At 49.1% G+C, this 22,434-nt stretch overlaps 1 protein-coding gene across 1 annotated transcript in view; it reads left to right on the forward strand.

The window, feature by feature from the left end:
* The window catches only part of LOC115643423 (complement C3-like), a 59,525-nt gene that overhangs the window by 31,296 nt on the left and 5,795 nt on the right, over window positions 1-22,434 (forward strand). Inside the window, exons 21-35 of the mRNA XM_030547452.1 lie at window positions 686-898; window positions 1,878-1,944; window positions 2,444-2,530; window positions 3,275-3,478; window positions 5,070-5,145; window positions 9,202-9,361; window positions 10,884-10,979; window positions 12,337-12,487; window positions 14,033-14,196; window positions 15,839-15,997; window positions 17,211-17,361; window positions 18,372-18,423; window positions 18,625-18,712; window positions 20,608-20,697; window positions 21,134-21,239. Coding sequence (XP_030403312.1) covers window positions 686-898; window positions 1,878-1,944; window positions 2,444-2,530; window positions 3,275-3,478; window positions 5,070-5,145; window positions 9,202-9,361; window positions 10,884-10,979; window positions 12,337-12,487; window positions 14,033-14,196; window positions 15,839-15,997; window positions 17,211-17,361; window positions 18,372-18,423; window positions 18,625-18,712; window positions 20,608-20,697; window positions 21,134-21,239 — 1,864 coding nt within the window. The remainder of the gene's footprint in view (window positions 1-685; window positions 899-1,877; window positions 1,945-2,443; window positions 2,531-3,274; window positions 3,479-5,069; window positions 5,146-9,201; window positions 9,362-10,883; window positions 10,980-12,336; window positions 12,488-14,032; window positions 14,197-15,838; window positions 15,998-17,210; window positions 17,362-18,371; window positions 18,424-18,624; window positions 18,713-20,607; window positions 20,698-21,133; window positions 21,240-22,434) is intronic.

A 22,434-nucleotide genomic window follows, 5' to 3' on the forward strand; every position in this document is an offset into this window, starting at 1 on the left:
GGGCACTTAGGAAACTGGGGTAAAAATCTGTCTGGGGGTTGGAATAGATAACCTCCTGAGGTCCCTTCCAACCTTGATATTCTATGATTCTTCTAGGCCTGATCCCTTTGGGGTGGGACATCCTTGTCTCCCATTGACCTTGTTGGGTGCTCAGGATTAGGGCTATAGAATCCACCCAGTTAAGAACAGTCAGACCAATGGTCCATCTAGCCCTGTGTTCTGACAGTGACCAGTGCCAGGTGGCCCTAGAGGGAATGAACGGAACAGGCAATTATCAAGTGATCTGTTGCCTATTCCCAGCTTCTGGCAAAATTGCATGATATAGAGGGAGATTTAAAAAAAATCTCCTTCCAACTGCCATTCTCCTCTGGCTGGGCCTACAAATCTGTGAATAGGTACCAGGTTTGGAGCTTTCATACTGACTCAGACCAGGAGGCTCTCCTTACTTCCGCTCAAGAATACCACAGGCTGAGAGCCTCTGTGAGGCAAGACAGAACTAGGGGTGGTCCTGAAGGGCCTCTCAGGAAGGAGGTCAGGATACAGTCACATGCTTTGTAAGTACAGCCATGTCTGTTATTTATTACGATTAAAGGCAAACTCTAGTCAGAGGATACGTTTTGGATCAATGCCCTACAGTGTCATGGTGTGCAGACTGCCTTCTCATGAATCTCTGTTCTCTTCTCAGGTCCGGCTGGAGCTGATGCACAACCCAGTTATCTGCAGCGCATCCACTTCCAAGGCTAAATACCGGCAGATCCTTGACATCAAAGCCAAGTCCTCCCTGGCTGTGCCATTAGTGATTGTCCCATTGCAGCTGGGATCTCATGACATTGAGGTCAAGGCAGCGGTGTGGGGCAGTTTTGTGTCTGATGGCGTGAAGAAGAAACTGAAGGTTGTGGTAGGTATCAGGGGGCATGATATCTGCTGGAGGGCAAGAGGCTGGAGGCCAGATTGGCTGGCTTCTGGAATTGGTGCTTAACCTGTTAAATTAACACTCTGTATCTCCATCCTCATCCCACTTCCTCCCCTCCCCTGTGGCAACTACAGCAGGGCTGGGGCTGGCCTGGTTATCTTGCACTCGATCCTCTGAGCTGTCATATAAGAGACCTTGGTTCAGTTCCTCAGGCCCAGGGTCTAGCTCCTTGGACCAGTGGGTGCTGGAATCAGTGCACCTGGGAGAGCCTCATATCACCCAGCAGAGAGAGCTGAGCAAAGTAGCAGCATTGGTGGGTTGTGAAGGGCATCCCATTGGCCTGTCCCAGGAGATCACTGCAATGGTGGGTGAGAGACAGATCCTCCAGTGATGATCAGGGAGTAGAATAGTCCTTGAGGGAGGTCACAGAGCAATGATGGAATGAATTGAACTTCTCACTTCCTTGCCCTGCCAGACTTTGTAGGCCAGATTCATAAGAACGTAAAAATGGCTATACTGGGTCAGGCCAAAGGTCCATCTAGCCCAGTATCCTGTCTTCTGACAGTGGCCAATGCCAGATGCCCCAGAGGGAACGACCAGAACAGGCAGTTGTCAAGTGATCCTTTCCCTGTCGCCCATTCTCAGCTTCTGGGAAACATTTGTCCCGTTCATCTGTGGTGGAATCAGTGGTTTTATGCTAGGGATGAATTTGACATAGGAACTTGTTCTTGGATGCATCCTAACTATGATCCACAATGAAAGGGGACGCTGCCTGAGGTTGAGGTCAGATTCCAGAATCATTGGGACGGACCCTGATCTCAGTTTCATTTGACTGCTGACTTCCAGTGGAGTCACTTCTGATTCATGCTGATCACAAGATCAGCAAGTTGCTCACTTTTTCCTTTTGCTCTTCATTGTTTCTGAATGCTACTGTGCTTACTATGCTGTTGTCATTCCTTTCTAGCCGGAAGGGATGAGGATGTCCAAAACAGTTAAGTCTGTAGTACTGGATCCATCTGCGAAAGGACCAGGTGAGTAACCACACTCCTTTGCGTTTAGATGGCACCTCTCATCCTGAAGGTCTCAAAGAATTCCACAATCTATATTTAAGTGAGGGCATCTCTGTTTTTGGAGTCCTTGTATCTAACCCAAACCCTTAATCAAATCTGCAGCAAACTTCCCTGAAAAATTCTACTCTGGCATCTGATCATGCGTGGGAGATTTCAGAGGGATTGGTTTCATGTTGGCTGAGATGGAGGTCAAAATCAGGCTCATCACAGAACACTAGAATCAGCAATATGCAGAGCAATTCAGCTGCCACTGAAATGCAGCCACCTCTGCCTGCCTTGTATTCATAGCTTCCTGATTCCCATTTCAGCTGAGCCCTCCCTCCCTTTGCCCTAGCATATCAATGGATTGTGCAGGGCTCTCTATAAGCATTGTAGAGTATTATTCAAGGGCCAGCAGCAAAACTCAGCTGGCTGGACAGATGGCATTTCAGTGTCTCTTTTCCTCATCCTTCCGTTTCAGGGGGAGTCCAGGAAGAGAAGGTGAAAGCGGCAGATATAGATGACAGGGTTCCAGACACAGAATCGGAGACCAAAGTCAGCATCCAAGGCAAGGGCCTCTGATTTGAAAGAGTTTTATGCTTTAGAGACAGAGTGAAGGGAGCAATGAATTCTTCTCTGGGAGCCACACTCACAGGAGGTGGACCGATTACCCACTTGGTTCTGTTACAACTGTCTGCATGCACTATTGAGGATTAATGGCCAAGATACAGCAAAGTCGTTGTCAGTGTGTGGCTAAGCAGGTGCTGACAGGAGAGACAGGTGCACAGAAATAAGGAGCACCCAGGGGGCAGCTTATGTCTCTGGACAGGATGGCCTAGTGGTTTGAGGCCTAGTTTAGTATTTAGGAAGTCTAAGTTCAAGACCTTGCTTGGCCACAGACATTCCTGATGACTTTGGGCAGCTCCCTTAGCCTGTCTGTGTTTCAGGTCCCCATCTGTAAAATGTGGATAATAACTCTTCCTTTAACCCCATTCAACTCAACCAGCAAGGGCTGGTTCTTTCAGAGTGGGAGTGTCCAGGTTCTATCCCCACCGCTGGCAGGGCTGGAGTGAAGTACCTAGGAGGGCTTGGTGAGAAATGCTCAGAGCATTGCAGGGACCTTGTTAGCACACAGGGCCTGGATCATTGGTTGCTGGGTTAGGATCCCTTCATGGGGTTTGGGTGTGCTCAACACCATGCAGGATTGAGCTCTCAATCTGCCTCTGCCCGCAGAGAGGTCTGTCTGTCTGTCTGTCCCCACAAGCGCTTGCTCTCCATTTTCGAATTCACGCCGTGTTATTTCCTTGGCCAGGAAACCCTGTGACAATCATTGTCGAAAACTCCATCGACGGGGCCAACCTGAAGCACCTCATTGTGACACCGTCTGGTTGCGGGGAACAGAACATGATCGGCATGACCCCCCCGGTCATCGCCACCGTCTACCTGGACAGCACCGAGCAGTGGGAAAGGATCGGGGTGGAACGTAGGGCGGAAGCCATCAAGTTGATCATGCAAGGTAAGTACTTCTCATGCCAGACAGCAAATCCTTCAGGCTCACAGTAGGGGCACAGGAACTGCCACACAGGACTGGCCTGAGGTCTATTTAGCTCAGTAGCCTGTGTCGGAGAGTGGCCGGTACCAAATGCTTCAGAAACCTCATGTTAAGCACATTGGGTGGCAGATAGAGAGTCAGGGATCAGGCAGCTAGCCTGGCACTCAGGGGACACCAGTTCAGTTCCCTGCTCTGCCACAGACTCCTGGTGCAATGTTGGGCAAGTCCATTTCCCCCCCTCTGCAAACAGGGAGAGTCGCAGTGCCCTGCTGCACAGGGGGGTTGTGAGGGCAGATGGCAGGAGCTCCGCAAGCTCCCAATGGCACCTGGAGCATGGCCTGCTCCCACTCTACCCTTCCCCCTGCTAGGCCCACCCACACTCTGCCCCCAGGTCCCACCCCACTAGGCTTCTTCCCCCCGAGGCCTTGCCCTTGCCCCACCTCCTCCGGCCCCCATTCTGCCGCTCACTCGTCTCTGCCCCCTCATCCCCCATCACTCACCCATAAGAAAAAAGTGGGAAGGGTCATAGCCCCCTGACAAGCCCCCACTCCGGCACTCCTGGTAGGTACATTGAAGATTGTGAGTCATCTAGGTACTATGGGAATGGGGACCAGATAAGCCCCTAAAATAGAGAGAGAATTTGTCTCCCACTTTAGGTCTCCTACTCCCTTTAGAGGTTGGTTAAAGACCTGAAGCACGAGGTTGAATATCACTCCACCAGTGTACACCGGCATTAGTCATGATAACTCTGAATAGACCTTCCTGTGCAGACAAAGGCCCAACCCCATTTTCAGTCCTGCCAGGCTTTTGGGCTCTTGTTCATTGCTAGCCCATGGCTGTTGTGTGGGAAATGAGATGGTCATGGGGTGGAGGCCATTCACCCACAGTTCACATCTGTGTCAGGTTGGTACTTGGTAGCAAGGAAGGAGAGAAAATCTCATGACCACTGAGAGAACTTGAAAGGTTTCAGCCTAGCTCCTGAAGAAACAGGTGTCCCTTTCCCTACACTGCAGGCCCCTTTGTGGGCTGCCTACATTAGGTGCGGAGTCTGAACTACAAACATCCCATCCTTTAAGCTTTTACAATATGGGGAAAGTGAGGCAGGAAGTGACTTGCCCACCATCACATCATGCAGTGAGTGACAGAACTGAGAACTGAACCCAGGAGTCCTGACTCTCAGCATCTTGCTGCAAACACTAACCCACCCTCCCCTCCGGGAGCCTGGCATAGAACCCAGGCGTCCCGCCTCCCAAGTCCCCATACACTGTAATCACTTGGCCCCACTCCCGCCCTGAAGGGAGGATTCATGCTGGTGAGGAACGGGGCAGTGTGCATGCCAATCGGCATCCCCACCCGACAGCTCTCTGCCTTTGCTTCCCTTGAGTTGCTATGCTGTGTCCTTCCTGAGAGACACCTGCAGAAAAAGGGAGAGCCACACAACTCAGAGAGCTGCAGCAAGGGTCACAGCTCTGACTTGGTTTGCCTTACACATGTAAAGTCCTCATTAGACGCTCGCCAGACATCGCACAGCTCCTTCTTATTCTCCCTGTTTCAGGTTACACGCAGCAGATGGTTTACAAAAAACCCGACTTCTCATACGCCGCTTTCAAAGACCGGCCAGCAAGCACTTGGTGAGGACAGTGGGTTTTCTAATGTACCTTCCTAATCAGTGTTAGCCTGACCCTACACATGTAATGTGTGAGCCAGAGCAAGTCAGTATCCAGCCCAAAACCAGAGGGCAAAGCTCAACACACACAATGGGAAAAAAGTACCAAATCCAACTCCCACAGATGGCAGTGGAACGATGCCCAGAGATGAGACAGGCACCTGGCAGGATTTACAAAATCACCTAAGCAGAGTAGGGGATTAATTCCCTTTGAAAGTCAATGGGAGTTCGGTGCCTAACTCATGTAGGCACTTTGGTAAATCTCGCTGGGTGCCTATTTGCATCTTTAGATGCCTAAATACGTTGTAAATGTGGCCTCCAGTGATTTCAGTGACAGGTCAGTGTGGGCGAGTGGATGGCTTGAGGGATTGGAACTGAATAAGGCGAAGATTTAGTCATGGGTATTTTTAGTAAAAGTCATGGACAGGCCACAGGCAATAAACAAAAATTCACAGCCAGTGACCTGTCCATGATTTTTACTAGAAACACCTGGTCAGAGTGTCACACTCCTAATTCTTAGCTGCTCCTAGGGCGCTGCTGCTCTGGGTGTCCTTGGGGTGCTGCTGCTCTGGGGTTCCCGCATGCACCGTTGCTCTGGGAGATTCCCGGGGGCTGACAGCTGGCTCCTGCTCTGGTGGCAGGGTCTGACTGCATCCAGCCACCGACTGTACCGAGGCCCCTGGGGACTGCTCTCCAACGGCCTCTGGGGCTGCCAGCAAGCTGCTGCTCCAGCCGCTGCTCAGACTGCCCCCAGGGTGGCCCCTGGCACTGCAGCTGCTCAGTCACAGGGTTTGGCTACACTTGCAGCTGTACAGCGCTGGGAGTTAAAGCTGTCTTCGTACAGCTGTGTAGGGAAAGCACTGCAGTGTGGCCACACTGAGAGCTACCAGCGCTGCAGAGTGGCCACATTTGCAGCATTTGCAGCGCTGTTGGCAGTGGTGCATTATGGGCAGCTATCCCAGCGTTCAAGTGGCTGCAAGGTGCTTTTCAAAAGAGGGCGGTGGGGTGGAGTGTGACAGAGAGCGTGGGGGGGGACAGAGAGAGTGGATTTTTGGAGCTGACACTGTGTCAGCTCCCTGCCTTGCAAGTTCTAAGGACTTGAAGCTACACAGCACCAACTTTCAATCATTTTAAAAGTTTCGACCCCTTCCCCCACCCCTCTCTCATTCACTGAATGCAAATAGCCTTCAGAGCAGATAAGCAGCTGCTCTAAAACAGACTCTCCCTCCCCGCCTCCGGGCTGCTTCTCTCCTCAAGCAGACACTAGCTGTGGACATTCATCCCCCTGCCTGCCTCATTCACAGCAAACAGGAGCTGTGTTGGTTTTTTAGATAAGCAGCTCCAGGAGCCCCGAGTTCACAACAAAACAAAGAGTGTTATCTTTACTTAAAAAGCATTATGGGAAGGTTCCAGAGGTCAGTCACAGTGTAGTAAGATTAATCACTGTTTACACTGGCACCCCAGCACTGCAAGAGCAGCGCTGTTCTCTGTATTCCTCTGGTTGAGGTGGAGTACAGCCAGCGCTGTAGCCAGGGAGATACAGCGTGGTATGTGCCTTGCCAGTGTGGACGGGGAGTAAGTTACAGCGCTGTAAAGCCACCACCAGCGCTGTAACTCTCAAATGTAGCCAAGCCCACGGTCACAGTCCATTCCCAGTCAGAAATTTCCCTGAAGCAATGGCTGTTTCGCTATGCCTAAAGGCTCACAAATTACAAGTGCACAGGCATAGCTTGCTCCTTCACGGCCTTTCGTGCCATAAAAAAAGTGGGGCCCGTGCCATAAAAATCCAACCAGGCCTTCAAAAAGGCTGCCTCTGGAACTGGGTGGTCCATCGGGAGGTGTGGGAGGTGGCGCCCCCCGCAATAACACAATGACGCAGTATGTGCTCACTACATCCTCTAACTATTGGCACATATAAATTGCAAAGGGCAACACCTGGCAGCTATGGCCAATAAAGCCCCCTCAAATAATGTGTAATGAAAGGCAATACCGGCCATGCTTATAAGGTGGGTCAACACATCTGCTGAAAAGGGGAGACATCGGAATACACCTCTGCTAAGGAACAGCTATTTACCAATACCTCTGCATGTGTTTGAAAAACCACCTATCCCAGGGTGCCCCTGGATTTGCTGTTACACTCTCAGGCGCAACATTTTTTGGTGCATTGGCCCATGGTTAGGCAAAGTACGGTTAAGATTTCTAACTATATTGTGTTTAATTTTGCATAAATTACTCCCAATGTGTTTCTCCCATTAACGCACGTCTGGGAGCAACTCGTCGAATTCCAAACAAGTGCCACCTCCTTTATAGCGTCGCAGCACACATTCGATTTAAAAAAAGCTGCCTTTGCCACATCCATCCGGATGGGGCATTTATCTCAACAAAAAATGTGTTATGCTAATAAAGCCAAAAGCCACTACTGGTATATGCAGTGGTTGCTGCCCTAATACGTTTGTTCTTGCTATATTGCTGTTTGTGTAGGAGGCCAACGCTAACACTGGCCACAGTGTTGGAGGGAGGGTGAAAACCTAAGTGGTGACCGCTCACAACAAAATGTTGATTCAGGGTCAAGGGGGGGAATGTCACAGTCACAGTAAAATTGCCCCCATGGAGTCCCCTGGGTAGGCACTAGCATTGTATATTGCTAATGCTTGTAAACACAGTGAAAACGATTTGGGGAAGGGTTGAAGGCGTAAGTGTGAAGTAAAAAAATACCTTTGCAGGTTGCAAAAGGCCGAAGGGGGAGGAAGGAAAAAAGAAACGAGTTAACTCAACACTCTAGCTAGGTCCAAAAATAAAACGCTACCTCCAAGCCCAAGGCCGCAGCACACAACAAACTCTCTGCTGCCTGCCAAGAAAAACGGGGGCCTGGGTTCCAACCCCAATCAGCTGTAAAAAAAATCATCTAAACAAAACTGTAGGGGCTGCAAAAACTAGTAAAACAGTGAAGGCCAGCAAGGAAAAAAACCCAACAGTTTTGTGTCCCTAAAGCCAGTGTGTTTTTAAAAAAGCTCAAAAAGCCACAAAAGGCCAGTTTAAACTGATACAAAAAGCACAAAAACAAAGGTCCCTAAACAAAACACCCTCCAACCTCCTCAAAACTTAAAATCCTCCTAAAAGCTAAAGCAAATAAAAAAAATCAACAGCGGACCCTGAACAGGCTGTGCACAGAACAAAACTCTTGTCCACCCTTCCCCCTCTTCTTCTTACGTTACACCCAGGCTTGGCCAGCCTTGGGTTGTGCGTGCGTAAGTATGAAAGTGGGTTAGGGCATGGGCACTAATGCTTCCTTCCTTCCTCTAAGTAACATAAAAAGCACCCAACCGCTGTTATTTTATTAATAAAGCTTTAAAACTTAAACACTTGGTGTGTTCCTTGAACCCCTCCCCTAACAATCCTGCGGCATCAGCCTAATCACCTAACACCTCAGGCAAATTGGTAACAAAAATCTGTCACAATGCCCCCAGGACTGATGCTCAGGCAGTCCTTGGGACTAGCTACACCAGCTGCAGAAGTCATGGAAAGTCATGGAATCCGTGACTTCCACGACCTCCATGACAGATTCACAGCCTTAGTAATGAACTCCAGGTCCTTTCAATTTTAGATGGCTAGTTTGGAGCTGGCTCACACTAACCATTACCATCTTGATGGCTGTTCATTGTTTTGTGTGAAGTTGAGTTTGATGACTCTCCGGTCCAGTTCCCAGGGGCCAGCTGTCCACAGTAGGCCCCGAACCCCACCATCCTGGTTATACCACTGCAGGCAGTGAAAGCTCGGTACATCTCAAGTAGAGCCAGCCGTAATGGGGAGCAGTGTCTGGATGCGCTTTCCAGGACAAGGGGTGACATTTTCCCTAGCTCCTGCTCACTCAGGTTACCATAAACTGGCCCACATGAACCTCACTCCATTTACTGCTGTGAATCGTCTCAGCTGATACCTGAGTGCAGACGGTCCAGCTTTCACGCTGAGGGCAGTTCTGGGGAGGCAGGAGTGACCGTGATGTGATTGATTCTGCCCTCAGGCTGACGGCGTATGTGGTGAAGGTCTTTGCCATGGCTAAGAAACTGGTGCCCATTGAAAACCAAGTTATCTGCGGGGCGGTGAAATGGCTGATCCTGGAAAAGCAGAAACCAGACGGAGTCTTCCAAGAAGATGCCCCTGTAATCCACGGAGAGATGGTTGTACGTGTTTCTTTGACTTTTACACACCAGTCACTACCCACCTCAAGCATCACAGCAACTTGTTGGTTCATAATTCAAAGGGACGTCTTACTGGGCTACATCCCAAAGTCTGTGCTCACGCAGGCTGATCTCCTCTCTCTTTCCCAGTGCAGTTACATGAGCAGCAGTGAATGGAGATTCAGGCCCAATGGGCCAGATTGTATCTATTTAGTCCTTCGTGGACTTCATGGAGTCTTTGGCACTTCTCCCTTGTTGGGGGTAGATCATTCTTGGGTTTGTTGTTGTTTGGAGTTTGAGTGGAAAAAGGGGTCATTGTTGGAGTTAGGGGTCTCAGGGTTGGGATTTAGGGGTGCCAGGGTTTAGGGCATGTCAGTGTTAAGATTTATTAGGCAAAAGAGGGTGTTGGTGTCGGGCTTTTGGGGGTGTCAGTGTCAGGATTTAGGGGTCTTGGTTTAGGGTAGAAGGGGTTGTCAGTGTTGAGGTATGGGGGTTTCAGGGTCAGGGTTTAAGGTGTAGAAGGGGGTGTCGGTGTCAGGATTTTGGGGGCATAAATGTCAAGCTTTAGGGGTGTCAGGGTGGGGTTTAGGGGTCTCAGTGTTAGGGTTTAGGGGTTGAAGGAGGTGTCAGGGTTTAGCAGAAGTACTGGAACTAGGGCTGCGCGAGGTGCTGCAACAACCCTTGGCTTGAAGTGGTTTCAGTTATATACAAGGTTACAGTTTGGTTCAATGGCTCTCAGCACCCCCACTATAAAAATTGTTCCAGCACCCCTGGGGTTTAGGGCTGTCAGTGTCTGGGTTTAAAGGGTCTCTGTGTTAGGGGCCTCAGTGTTAGGGTGTAGGGCAGAAGGGGGTGTCCATGTCAGGGTTTAGGGGGTGTCCGTGTCTGGGTTTGTTAGATAGAAGGTGGTGGGGTTAGTGCTTTGAGTGTTGTTCTCGTGGTGGAAAGATGTCTCCAAAGGGGATAGTTTTGCAGCATTTACTAAAGACGCTTAGGTTCTGGCCTGGCCTCATCTCCCCGGGCATTGGTTCCCCAGCCAGCTCCCCTCAACTGAGAATGCCTTGTCCACGCCTCTCATGCGCTTTGTCCTGGACTTAGTGATTTGCATTGCCCCAGAGGAGTGCAGTGTCTTGGTGCTTCACTGGTCTTTGTCACCGGGGCTTGGTCCATTAATGCACAGGAAGCTGCCTGGGAGCTAGTGGTGGGACCTGAGCACCGGCCTGGTGAGCTAAATTCTCTCACACTGGTTTAATATGAAGCATCTCTATTGACTTGGATGGAGTTCCTCCACACTGACAAAGGAGTAACTGAGATCAGAACCTGGCCCATTGCACGACAGGTGTCCGTTAGCAAAAGGGAGGCTCAGCTATAGGTCTGGCCATGACCGAGAGTCCATTCTTGGATAGCTTTCTAGGAAGCATGTGTTCTGCTATACTTTCCTATGCTGAGATCCTGGGATTAATTATTTATTTTCATGGTACTCGGGGGATTTTCTTATCCCAAATCTGTCCTTTGCTCCCTTTAGGGAGGGTACAAGGGTGCTGAGCCTGATGTCTCTTTAACAGCTTTTGTGTTGATTGCATTGGAAGAGGCCAAGGAAATCTGCAAAGATCAAGTCAACGTGAGTATCTCTGCACCGTAGAGTCACTTCTGTGTTCATACCCAGGTTTTCCCATCTTTCCATCCCCTATGAACCAGGCCCCATGGCACGTGGAATTTGCTAGGGAAGGAGCCAGTAAATCTGCATTTATTCATTTCACATATAAGCAAATAAAAAAAAATGTTTCCTCTAAGCTTATAGAAACAAAGCTTATAGGTCCAGAACATTCTAGGAAGTTAGTGAAAAATGAATCCACATATAGAATACCGGAAACATTTTACTTCAAACATTTGATTTCCTCTTTTTCTTTAACAACAAAAACAGCACTCTGAACACAGCACACGCTCTCCCCAAGTCCAGCACCCCAGGTGGTTGCCTGGATTGCCTGCCCCTAAATCTGGCCCTGGTCTGTGGTATCAGACAAAAGCTGCAAGAGAGGAGGATGAGGTGATGTGGTGGACATGTACAAAGAAGAGATGAAGAGACTCATAGGCGCTGACTCCATGGATGCTCTGGGGCTCAAGCAACCATGGGAAAAAAAATAGGGGGTACTCAGCATCCACCAGTCACAGTGGTTCTCCCCTGCCTGGCTGCTGATCAGCCGTTTAGCAGGTCCCTCGGGCTGGCCACTGATCAGCAAGAGGCTGGCGGGAGGCACTTGGGGGAGGGGACATAGAAGAGGGAGAGGCGGGCCAGTGTGTGGGGAGGCGATGACTTTGAGGGAGGGGGCGGAATGCGACAGGAAGAGGAAGAGCAAGGGTGGACCCTACGGTAGGAGGTGGAGCACTGACAGGAAGAGGTGGATAGATCCTGCATGTTAATCATGCATCAAAGTTGTGAAATGGGCTACAAATGCAATAAAAAATAAGTTATTCAGAAATTTAACAAATGGAGGGGGTGTCGCCAAAGACACTCGGGGGCACCATTTGGGCTAGGGCCGGCCCTGCCACAGTCATTGGTCTCATTCCTGATAACATTCTGCATGTGGTCCAGAAATGTCCCCTTTCACTGCCCTCAAATATCTCACTTCCATGTCTTCGGCCTCCTCCGTCTTTCACCAGCACAAAATTTACTGTGAAATTAAATAAAGCTGGAAGCCACATGAATTCGTAATGTCTTAATGTAACCCACACACCTCCTGGTGTGGTGTTCTGTCCCAGCTAGTGGCACTAAGATTACTTAGAGAGAGATTAATAAATCTGTACTAGAGCCTTTGGGTTTTTAGTTCATGTAATAGAGGCTCATGCATTTAACTCCGCAGGTCCCAGGTTCGATCCTGCCTTCCGACAACCAGGGTCTGTCGCTGTTATATTAACACCACCCAAAACCACAGCCTAACTCATGAATTTGATGTTTTGTTTTCTTTGTCACCTCCTAGAGTTTGGAAGGCAGCATCAGCAAAGCCGCTGACTACTTAGCCCAAAGGTACCAGTCTCTATCCAGACCTTACACTATGGCTCTTGCATCCTATGCCTTAGCGATGGTGGGGAAACTGAACACCGAGAAGGCGCTCATGAAAGCTTCGACAGGTAAATGAGGGCATCTTGTCAAGTACTGAAAAGATGTGACCAAGTCAGGATGGGGTTCAGGGAAGAGAAGCAGAGGAGTTTGGAGAGGGATTAATTTATGAGGAATGAATAACAGGCATGGATTTGTTCCTTTTATCCAGATTTGAGATTGATTGGACTGGGTGTAAATCCAGAGTAACTCTCCTGGGACATGCATCTGAGGAAGTGGGTATTCACCCACGAAAGCTCATGCTCCAAAACGTCTGTTAGTCTATAAGGTGCCACAGGATTCTTTGCTGCTCTCCTGGGTTGAGTGGAGTTGCTCCAGATTTACACTAATGTGTCTGAGATCTGGATGAGGCAGAGATATATGGTATTACTTGACATCAGGAGCAATCTGAGAGCCCTGTATGTATATCTAAACGATTAGAGAGAGAAAAGGGTGGGTCAAGAGGATGTAACTGGATGAAACTGAACAAAGGAGAATTTCAGAGGATAGAGAATAATATTACCCACAAAGAAAATGGAGTTTGCCCCATTGTTTGGATAGTTAAAACAGGGCAGGACAAAGCTATTGTCTAAATATAACAATGAAAGGTGCCAGGTGGGTCTTTGATCCCAAAACCGTCACAGACCTTGGCCATGAATACAATACAGGTACTATAGCAGCACAGCAACAGTGCAGCAGCTATGTCAGTATCACCCCATATTGTAGAAGCAGACTGCACCCATGGAAGGAGTTTTCCATGTCTGTAGGAATTCCACCACCATGATCGATGGTAGCTAGCTCAACTGAAGCATTTTTCCATTGACTTGGCTGTGTCTGCACTAGGAGTTAGTTTGGTGTAGCTATAGCACTCTGGAAGGGGGGGTGTGTTTCACATGATCTGAGTGACACAGCTATGACAACCTAAGTTTTAAGTGTAGACCAGGCCCTTGTTCAAGTTAATGGTTGTGCCAGGCACTCTTTCAGACTCCGTGGAGGGAGCAATCAAGACTCTTTTTGTAGTAAAACACAGCTAGAAACAATGTAGAGACTGCCTAAGGCACACAGCAGGTCAAGTGCTAAGGCATGTGGGCTGAGGGGTTTCCCTGATTGCAAACACAGGGGCTAGTATGTTGGTTTTGCACCCTGTGGGAAGAAACCAGCTGAAAGCCTGGAGAAGTGTTATGAAACAAGCAGAGAGACATTGCTTGTTGGGCCTGGAACTCACTTCAGAGGCAAACTTGGGGATTTTTCAGTAAGGAAGTTGCCTGCTTTTGGTTTCCTTTATGCTCAGGAAAGCGGGACTTTCTGTGCATTTTCATAAGCAATCAGGTTTACACCAGAGAACGTACCTGAGGCCTATGACCAACTCCTCATCCTAATTGAAACAATCCTCCAAGACCCAAAATATTGGGTATCTGCTCAGCCCGAAAGGGGCAACAGTCGGTTCGACTTACTGATCCTTCATGCAGAAAGTTGGGGAAGGAGTCAGGCGATGGTATGGTCCAGTCAGATCTGCTCAGAATGAGTGGATGTCCTTCGGGAGAGTCCTTTAGCTTGCCTTCTTTGCTGCTGCCTAGGGGGAAATCGCTGGGAAGAGCGAAACGCCCGCACCTTCAATATAGAGGGCACCTCGTACGCCTTGCTGGCCTTGCTGAAAATGAAGAAGTATGAGTTGGCCGGTCCCATAGTCAAATGGCTGAGAGAGCAGAACTACTACGGAGGAGGATATGGATCTACCCAAGTGAGTATGATCCTTATAGTCCCGTGTATACTTCCAATACTGTTTTGTGGGCAGGTCTCCCATCGGAAGGGATGGGATTCCGATCACTTGAGTCATTTTAGAAAGCCCTGGGGAATGCCCAGTAGAGAACAATCCTGCATCGCCTGGGAGATGGGCAACGTGACTTATCAGGTCTTTGCCCCTGTTAACCTAAGGCAGAGACCAGCACAGGAGTATGACTGAATCTTCTCGCTAGAGGCTCCATCCTGCCAAGGTGATGGGTGTGGGTACATGCTTCTCTTTAAGACAGCAAATTGTCCCGTGGAGTGAATGGGCCTTCTCTTCCTATGGGCAGAAACTCACACGCATCTGGACTCATTCTGGCATTTGTTTGTTTTTTGGCCATTGGTCTGGAGACAGGGTACCAGGTGTGTACAACCAATGGTCTGAGTCCATATGACAAAGCCATCATTGAGTCACGACTAATCTGAATCAATTTGAGTTTAATCCATCTCTGAGTAGAGCTGTAAGCTTATGGTTTTTTTGGATTCTGTTTTTAAATTGTGCTTACACGAAGCACTGGGGAGGATAAAAGCCCTAGTGACAGCTAAATAAAGATGGAGTGTCCTCAGATATCCCTCCCTTCCCTGGAATTCGGGGGCCACTAGGAACTATAGGGTCTGTCTATGTCCAGCAGCCTCAGTAGAGAAGCCCCTTTACATTCCTTGCTACTGAGTCTTGTCTTTTCTCTACCAAAAAGGATGCTACAGGCTCGAGTGGGAGTGGTCTATCTTTTTGGAGTTACAGGCCATGTGTTCTATCCCTAACACTGTGGTGTGTGTGGTATAGATGTCTACATACCTCCTGGGTATGGTGCTCTGTCCCCTCTAGTGGCACCGAGACCATTTACAGAGAGAGATTATTGTGTCTGCTACAGCCTTAGCTAAGGGCCACATGGCTTTTAGCTCACGCAGGAGAGGCTCATGCATTTAGCAAGAGGCCCTGAGTTCAAGTCCCGGCCAAGCCCCCATTTGTAACACCAATAGACCCCGGTCGTCGGTGGGCGGGATCGAACCTCAGACCTCAGGAGCTAAATGCGTGAGCCTCTTCTGCAGAAGCTAAAAGCCACATAGCCCTTAGCTAAGATTGTAGCACACTAATTAATTTCTCTCATTAAGTGGTCTTGGTGCCACCAGGAGGTGTGTGGGTTACATATACATACAAGGAGCCACTATCTTTTTGGGCTGTGTTCGGCTGACAATTGGCCCATTAATAGTTTGGGATGATGGGAAGCTAACTGACCATGCATGATTTATTTATTGACCCTGGGTTCTATTCCTGGCTTGGCCACTATCTTCCTGGGTGACCCTGGAAAAGTTACTTCCCTGCCCTGTGCCTCTGTTTCCCCATCTCTAAAACGGAGATAAAGATATTGTACTGCTTTGTAAAGTGCTTGGAGATCTACTGATGAAACACACTATGGAGGAGCCAGGTAATATTATTATATAACCCTTTGCCTGCGTGACACCCAGTGGAACCCTGGTGTTTTCTTTCATTATATTTTTGGTTCCTCTTCATTAAAGAGTCTCTTTAGAAGTTGTCAGATGTTCAGTGCAATAGGACAATAAGGTGTAACCCTCTTACCTTCCTCCTGGTGTTCTAGGCGACCATCATGGTGTTCCAGGCTCTTGCGCAGTACCAGATAGACGTTCCACAGCAGAAAGACATGGATTTGGACATTTCTATTCTCCTGCCACGCCGTGCTAGTCCGATAAACTACAAAATCATAAACCAGAATGCTCTGGTGGCCAGAACAGCAGAGGTATTGTGCTTCTCTGTGTGATTAGTACAGATCACTGATTATAGAGAAAGGGGATTTGATTAGAACCTCCTATCCAAACTCTTTTGGGATGGGGAGGGGAATTCATATTCCCAGCAGCAGATCCAAATGAATTCACACTTTTGACTCAGATTTTTAAGACCAGAAGGGACCATTATGATCATTTCGTCTGACCTCTGGCATGACACAGGCCAGAGAACCTCACCTACTAATTTCTGCATCAAGCCATAACTTCTAGCTGAGCCGTGAGGGGTCTCTTAGGTAGATATCCAGTCTTGACTTAAAGACATGAAGTGATGGAAAATCCACCACATCCTGTCAGGCCCTAGGTTCTAGGCAGTCAGGCCTGGTGGCTGTAGCCGGCTGTAGCGTCAAGACTGGGCCAAGGGCAATGCTGAAATCAGGGTCTGGGGACAGGACGTGGGTCAGAATCCACAGACAAGCCAAATCAGGATTGAAGTCAGAGTTTGGATGCAGGCCAATGGTGAAAGCCAGGTTGGAATCAGTCTGAGGGCCTGGGGGGCCAGGAAGCGGATGCAGGCTGGAGCGGGGCTGGAGCAAGGTCAGAGCAGGGCACAGAGGAGGCTGAAGTGGGCTGGAACAAGGCTCGGGCATGGCTGGGGCAGGAACAGGAACTGGATCAAGGGCAGGCCAGAAGCCTGGGGAGTCTGTAACTCTGCAAGGCCGGAGGAAGGTCCCTAGCTGACTAGTGTTGTTCTTCAGAGTAACTCTCAGCTCTGATGGGGACAGTGAAATTCTTGTGCCTGGGGGTCATCTGGCCTGAGCCCTGACCAGGGATAGTCACTGCAGGCTCCGTTGGAGGGGTGAGTCACCACAGCTGAGTGAGCAGCCCAGGCTGGGTGGGGTTTGCCTCACACATCCCAAAGTAAATTGTTCCAGGGTTAGTGACCTGGAGTGTGTGGTTTTGAGCTGAATCCAGAAGTAGGATGGGATGGGTTGCTATTTAGGCTTGGCTCTGGAGAAGCAATACGTCTGGAGATCAAAGAGTTACTGCCTGGGAAGTAACCTTTTTTCTTCTTCATGCTATTGTCTCTGCAGAGTCCCCCCAGCCCCTCTGGGTGAATGACTGTCAATCTCACCAGCTTCATTCTCTTCATTAGCTTCATTTGCCCTGTCTTTTAATAATAACAATAATGAAGTACAAAAGAAAATTAACCTTGGATCAACTTTACAGACCAAATGGAATGAAGAGATCACTGTAAAGGCAGAAGGAACTGGACAAGGGACCTTAACCGTAATGACGATTTATAATGCAAAGCTACCAGAGGATGAATCTCAGTGTAAGAAGTTTGACCTGAGGGTATCGGTCGAAGAAGCCCGGGGGGGTAAGTAATTGCTTGTCATTTCTGTTCTGAAGCTTGCTGTCAGTCCTCAGATATGGACAAATTTGGCTCAATTACACTAATTTAAATCCAGAGTAACTCCATGGACAGCATCAGATTTACACCGATGTGTAAACCAACCGCCATCGCTGCAATCACATTCTTAATTTTGGAAAGTATTTTTGTGAAGCTTCTTCAAACTCTCCCTGTTCCCAAGTCCTACAAAATTATACCCATAGGGCAGGCACTAAATAATATTTCCAGCTACTACATGTTCTAGGTTGCAACCAGTGCAGGGTCCTTCTAGATTAGGGAGCAGATGCTGCCTTTTCTCATCCTGGCACTTGTTAGCAGCAGAGCTAACACCGACCGGCTACTCTGAGTATTGTCTCCCTCTAAAGCAGAGATGAGCCCATGCCAGGAAGTCTGGTTACAGACCCAAACTTCCAGTACACACATTTCCAGATAGCATGGGTGTGAAATCAGCATGGGACAGAGGTCAGGATCTTCAGCACCCAAAACACAAGCCTCTGCTGCTTGGTCTAAAGGAGCAATTTTCTTTAGCTGGGAGTAGCTGATTGCTAGTTGCTATGGCTGGCCAGTAGAGGGAGATATGACCACATATTAGACCATCATAGGATAGAGGATCAAGGACTTTGGCACTGCTTTTACAGAAATAGGAGCCAACTGTAAATTGTTCTTAACTTTTCCAGCTGTCCAAGTTCACACACATGGGCTTTCTCTGTTTCAATCTCCTCTTTCTGATAACCCGACTATATTTCGTTTGTGCCACCCAGCTGGGAAAGGCTTTTTAGTTAGTGTGCCAGGGACAGGAGCAGTTATTTATGGATTGCTGGAGGGGAGGGGAGGTTTATTGAGGGATTTTTCACACCTACTGTAGAACCTGTTTGATTACTAAGCCATGTTAGTACACATAAAAAAAAAAGAGGGTTTATCTGGCATGAAATTTACACTGAGATATTAATTTCTTTTCCCTTCTGCAATGTTTCTAGTTAAGAAGCCAGAAGGAGCCATGCGTTCAGTCTATATTAAAATCTGCATCAGGTGAGAACAATGCCCTTTAATGATAGATGATAAATAGATGGACAGATGCAGGGGGTAGATGGAGACTCCTGGGCTATGAATTTTTCTATGGAATGGCCAAAAAAGTTATGATAAAGTAAGAGGAGCTGGTGGAACGATCACAAAATCAATGTTCAAGTGATGAATTCTGATCAAAAGGGTATTTTCTCTTCCCCTTGTTAGATTCCTCGGTGTGGTTGATGCCACAATGTCCATCATCGATGTCTCCATGCTCACTGGCTTCTCACCGGACGTGGAAGATCTTAAGAGAGTACGTCAGTGTAATCTGAGAACAGGGAAAGTAATAAACAATGCAGTGGCTCGACTGAGGCTTTCAGATGAGAAAATCCAATGCAGCAGATGAATAGTCAGGAGGCTCCAGGGTTAAACCTGGAGGGAGACCAGACAGCTCTAAGGATTGGTAACAGCTTTAGGAAACGGCAACCAGTTCTCTCCAGGTCAGGGATGGAACGTCATCTCCCTCGGGCAGTTTTTGGGGGCCAGTGTACAGTGGGGCCAGAATTTAAAAAAAATGGCTTCCCTTTAGATCCTCTGACCTACATGGTGCAGAGTTATTTGGGCCTGGAGAACTGTGGAGACAGAAAAAGAGGCTGCACAGAAAAGCCAGGCGCCGAAGGAGTCATTGCAGTGAATTGCAGTCCTGGTGTAAAATGAGGATGGATTATTCGGCAAACAAACCCAGGGATATTTCCAGCACTGGTGTTATCCTCCTGCAGCTGTATAAAATCAGCCAGGATGCCAAACCAGAACTATAGTGTGCCCAGAGTTGCTGCTCGGCTTCTACTGAGCATGCTCAGTAACATCTACTGACACTGCTGCCCTCTCTCTCTCCCTGCCCCCGCCCCCCGCTATGTGCAGGCCTGGCATTTCGTAGCCCTGGCACCTCTGGGCCCTGGCATTTCGTAGCCCTGGCACCTCTGGGCCCTGGCATTTCGTAGCCCTGGCACCTCTGGGCCCTGGCAGTTCGTAGCCCCGGCACCTCTGGGCTTACTGCGTCAGTTATGAAAGTAAAAAAAAAAAATTGCTTGAATCCCGGCACCTCTTTCATTAAACATTTCAGCACTGTGCATACGTACACTGTGGTCACCGAACCTGGGACCTTTATCATGAAAAGCACAACTGCTTCAGCAAGAGTACCAGCTCCGTCAGCTATGGATAGGGTTGCCAACTTTCTAATCACACAAAACTGAACACCCTTGCCCCGCCTCTTCCCTGAGGCCCCACCCCTGTCTTGCCCCTTCTCCAACATCTGCCCCCCTGCTCACTCCATCCCCCCATATCACTCACTCTTCCTAACCCTCACTCACTTTCACCAGGCTGGGCAGGTGGTTGTAGTGTGAGAGGGGATGAGAGCTCTGGCTAGGGGTACTGGCTCCAGAGTGGGGCCCACAAATGAAGTGTTCCGGGTGCGGAAGGAGATTCTGAGCTGGGGCATGAGGTTGGGGTGCAGGGAGCGGGTTAGGGCTCTGGCTGGGGATGCGGGCTCTAGGGTGGGGCCGGGGATGAGGGTTTGGGGGCGCAGGAGTGGATCCGGGCTGGGGCCAAGGGGTTTGGAGTGTGAGAGCAGGCTCAGGACTGGGGCAAGGGGTTGGGGTGCAGGAGGGGCTTCAGGGTGCGGGCTCCAGCCAGGCTGTACTTACCTCAGGTGGCTCCTGGAAGTGGTGACATGTTCCCCCGGCTCTGCTCGCTGCCCACACCTGCAGGCACCGCCACTGCAGCTCCCATTGGCCACGGTTTGTGGCCAATAGGAGCTGCAGAGCTGGTGCTCGGGGTGGGGTCAGTGCGCGGAGCCCCTGTGGCCGCTTTTGCGCCTAGGAGTCGAACATGCCGGTTGCTTCCAGGAGCTGTGCAGAGCCAGGACAGACAGGGAGCCTGCCTTAGCCCTGTTGCACTGCTGACCGGAGCTGCCAGGGTCCCTTTTCGATCAGGTATTCTGCTACAAAACCAGACACCTGGCAACCCTATCTGTGGATTATATAGCAGGTTAGTATCCTACATGCAAATTGTATCATGGGAGATGTGATCACAAGCAAGACACCACTGAGTCACATAGTGAGATGGTGGGTTTTTTCACCCAGCATCAGGACTTTCATAGAAATGCTGCCTTACCCACAATGCCTCTTGCTTTTCCTTATTCACATTTAGCTTTCCCAAGGGGTCGACAGATACATTTCCAAGTTTGAAATCGACAAAGCGCCATCCGACAGAGGCAACCTCATGATCTACCTGGACAAGGTAAAGACTCGACAAGGGGCTTCTCTGATCCTGTGTTAATTTCATGGGCTCCGGCTGAGCCAAACTGCACTCCCAGATACACCCTGGCATCCCTGCAGATGTCAGCAAGTTGACAAACTGCAACCCATGGCTGAATTTGACTGACTGGCCCAGATTCAGGCGTTCCACAGGGAAGAACTGAATGGGCCAGACCCTCAGCTGGCGTATGTGGATGTAGGTCCATTGACTTTAATGGGAAATGCAGCATCTGATATTATGGCTGAATTTGCTTCTCTGTGTCATTCACTTCTCTAGTTGTTCTTTCCTCCACCTCCCTTACTTTCCTTTTCCTCTCTTCTTCCTCCAACATCTCATCTTCTTTTATTCCTTTTCATTCTCTCTTTTCCATCCAGCCATCCTTCAGCCTAAGCAATCCTGTTATTTCCCCCCCACCCAGGTTTCTCACAGAGAGGATGAATGCCTGCAGTTTAAAGCTCACCAATATTTCGAAGTTGGTCTCATTCAGCCGGCATCCGTCACAGTCTACGACTATTACACCATAGGTAACAAATCTCAGCTCTCCTCACCATTCAAGGCACCTGGCTTCAAATTCTGCTCTGGGTCACATTGGTATCGTTACCTCTTGCAGTCTTTTGCTGCAATATTTAGGCATCATTATCCCCCTGTAACAGAGGTGATGCGCTGAGATGTTAAGAGACTTGCCCTCAGGTTAGCCCTAGACAGCTAGTAGCACAGCTGGGAGCAGATTGCCAGTTCAGAGCTCTAAGTGCAGCTTCCGTGCGCACAGTCCCCTCCCACCATTGGAAATAGAACCCAGGCATCCTGAATCCCCATGTCCTGCCTTACACTAGCTTGCGCTCTCTTCCTTTTCCAGATTACTGTACCCCTTTCAGGAGTCTGATTTGTTGTGCGTAGTCCCAGTTTACCTCACTTAAAAATGACTTGCTTACAAAATCAAGCAAAAATACAAAAGTGTCGCAGCCACACTAGTACGGACAAATTGCTGACTTCCTCATTTTTTACCATGTAATTATAAAATAAATCAATTGGAATATAAATATTGGATTTATATTTCAGTGTGAGACGTGAGCCTGTTTTCACTTATGAGTCGTGACATTCAGTGGCTGGAGAGCGGCAGCTGCTGGCCAGGTTCCCAGCTCTCACGGCAGCGCCACCACCAGCAGCAGCACAGAAGTGGCCAAAGAGCGGTGGCTGCTGGCCGAGGTGTCATGTTGTTTGCAGTGAATGAGGACTATTTTTTCAATCCTGCTCCCATTCTGCCTCACAATATCTACTCCCACCCGCTCCTGCATTGTTTATTGAATTTTTATCTTGCTCCTGCTATTATAGCAACAGGCCCTGCAGGATCCCAGTCCCAGTGCAGGGCTCCAGAGCCTGTTGTAAAACTAGGCAAAAACCTAGATAAGTTAACATACCCCCAGGGGTGCCACTAGGGAATGTGTCCCCCTGGTTGAGAACTACTGGATTAGAACACAGGGGGTTTAGACTCATAGACATTAAGGCCAGACAGGACCATCCTGATCGTCTAGTCTGGTTTACTGCCCACCTCCCAGTTCCTAACGTTCCAACATTACCCCATGCTGGAAATATATGGTCACACTCATCACCTTAACACGCCCAAGCAAAGGTAGACAAAATAATAAGGGGAACCTCTGACTACAGGCAATAATTATCCTACTTGCCCTCTCCCCCTGTTTTACCTCCAGAGGTGAATTT

This window comes from Gopherus evgoodei, unplaced genomic scaffold (genome assembly GCF_007399415.2).
Source record: "Gopherus evgoodei ecotype Sinaloan lineage unplaced genomic scaffold, rGopEvg1_v1.p scaffold_59_arrow_ctg1, whole genome shotgun sequence".
NCBI classification, from domain to species: domain Eukaryota; kingdom Metazoa; phylum Chordata; order Testudines; family Testudinidae; genus Gopherus; species Gopherus evgoodei.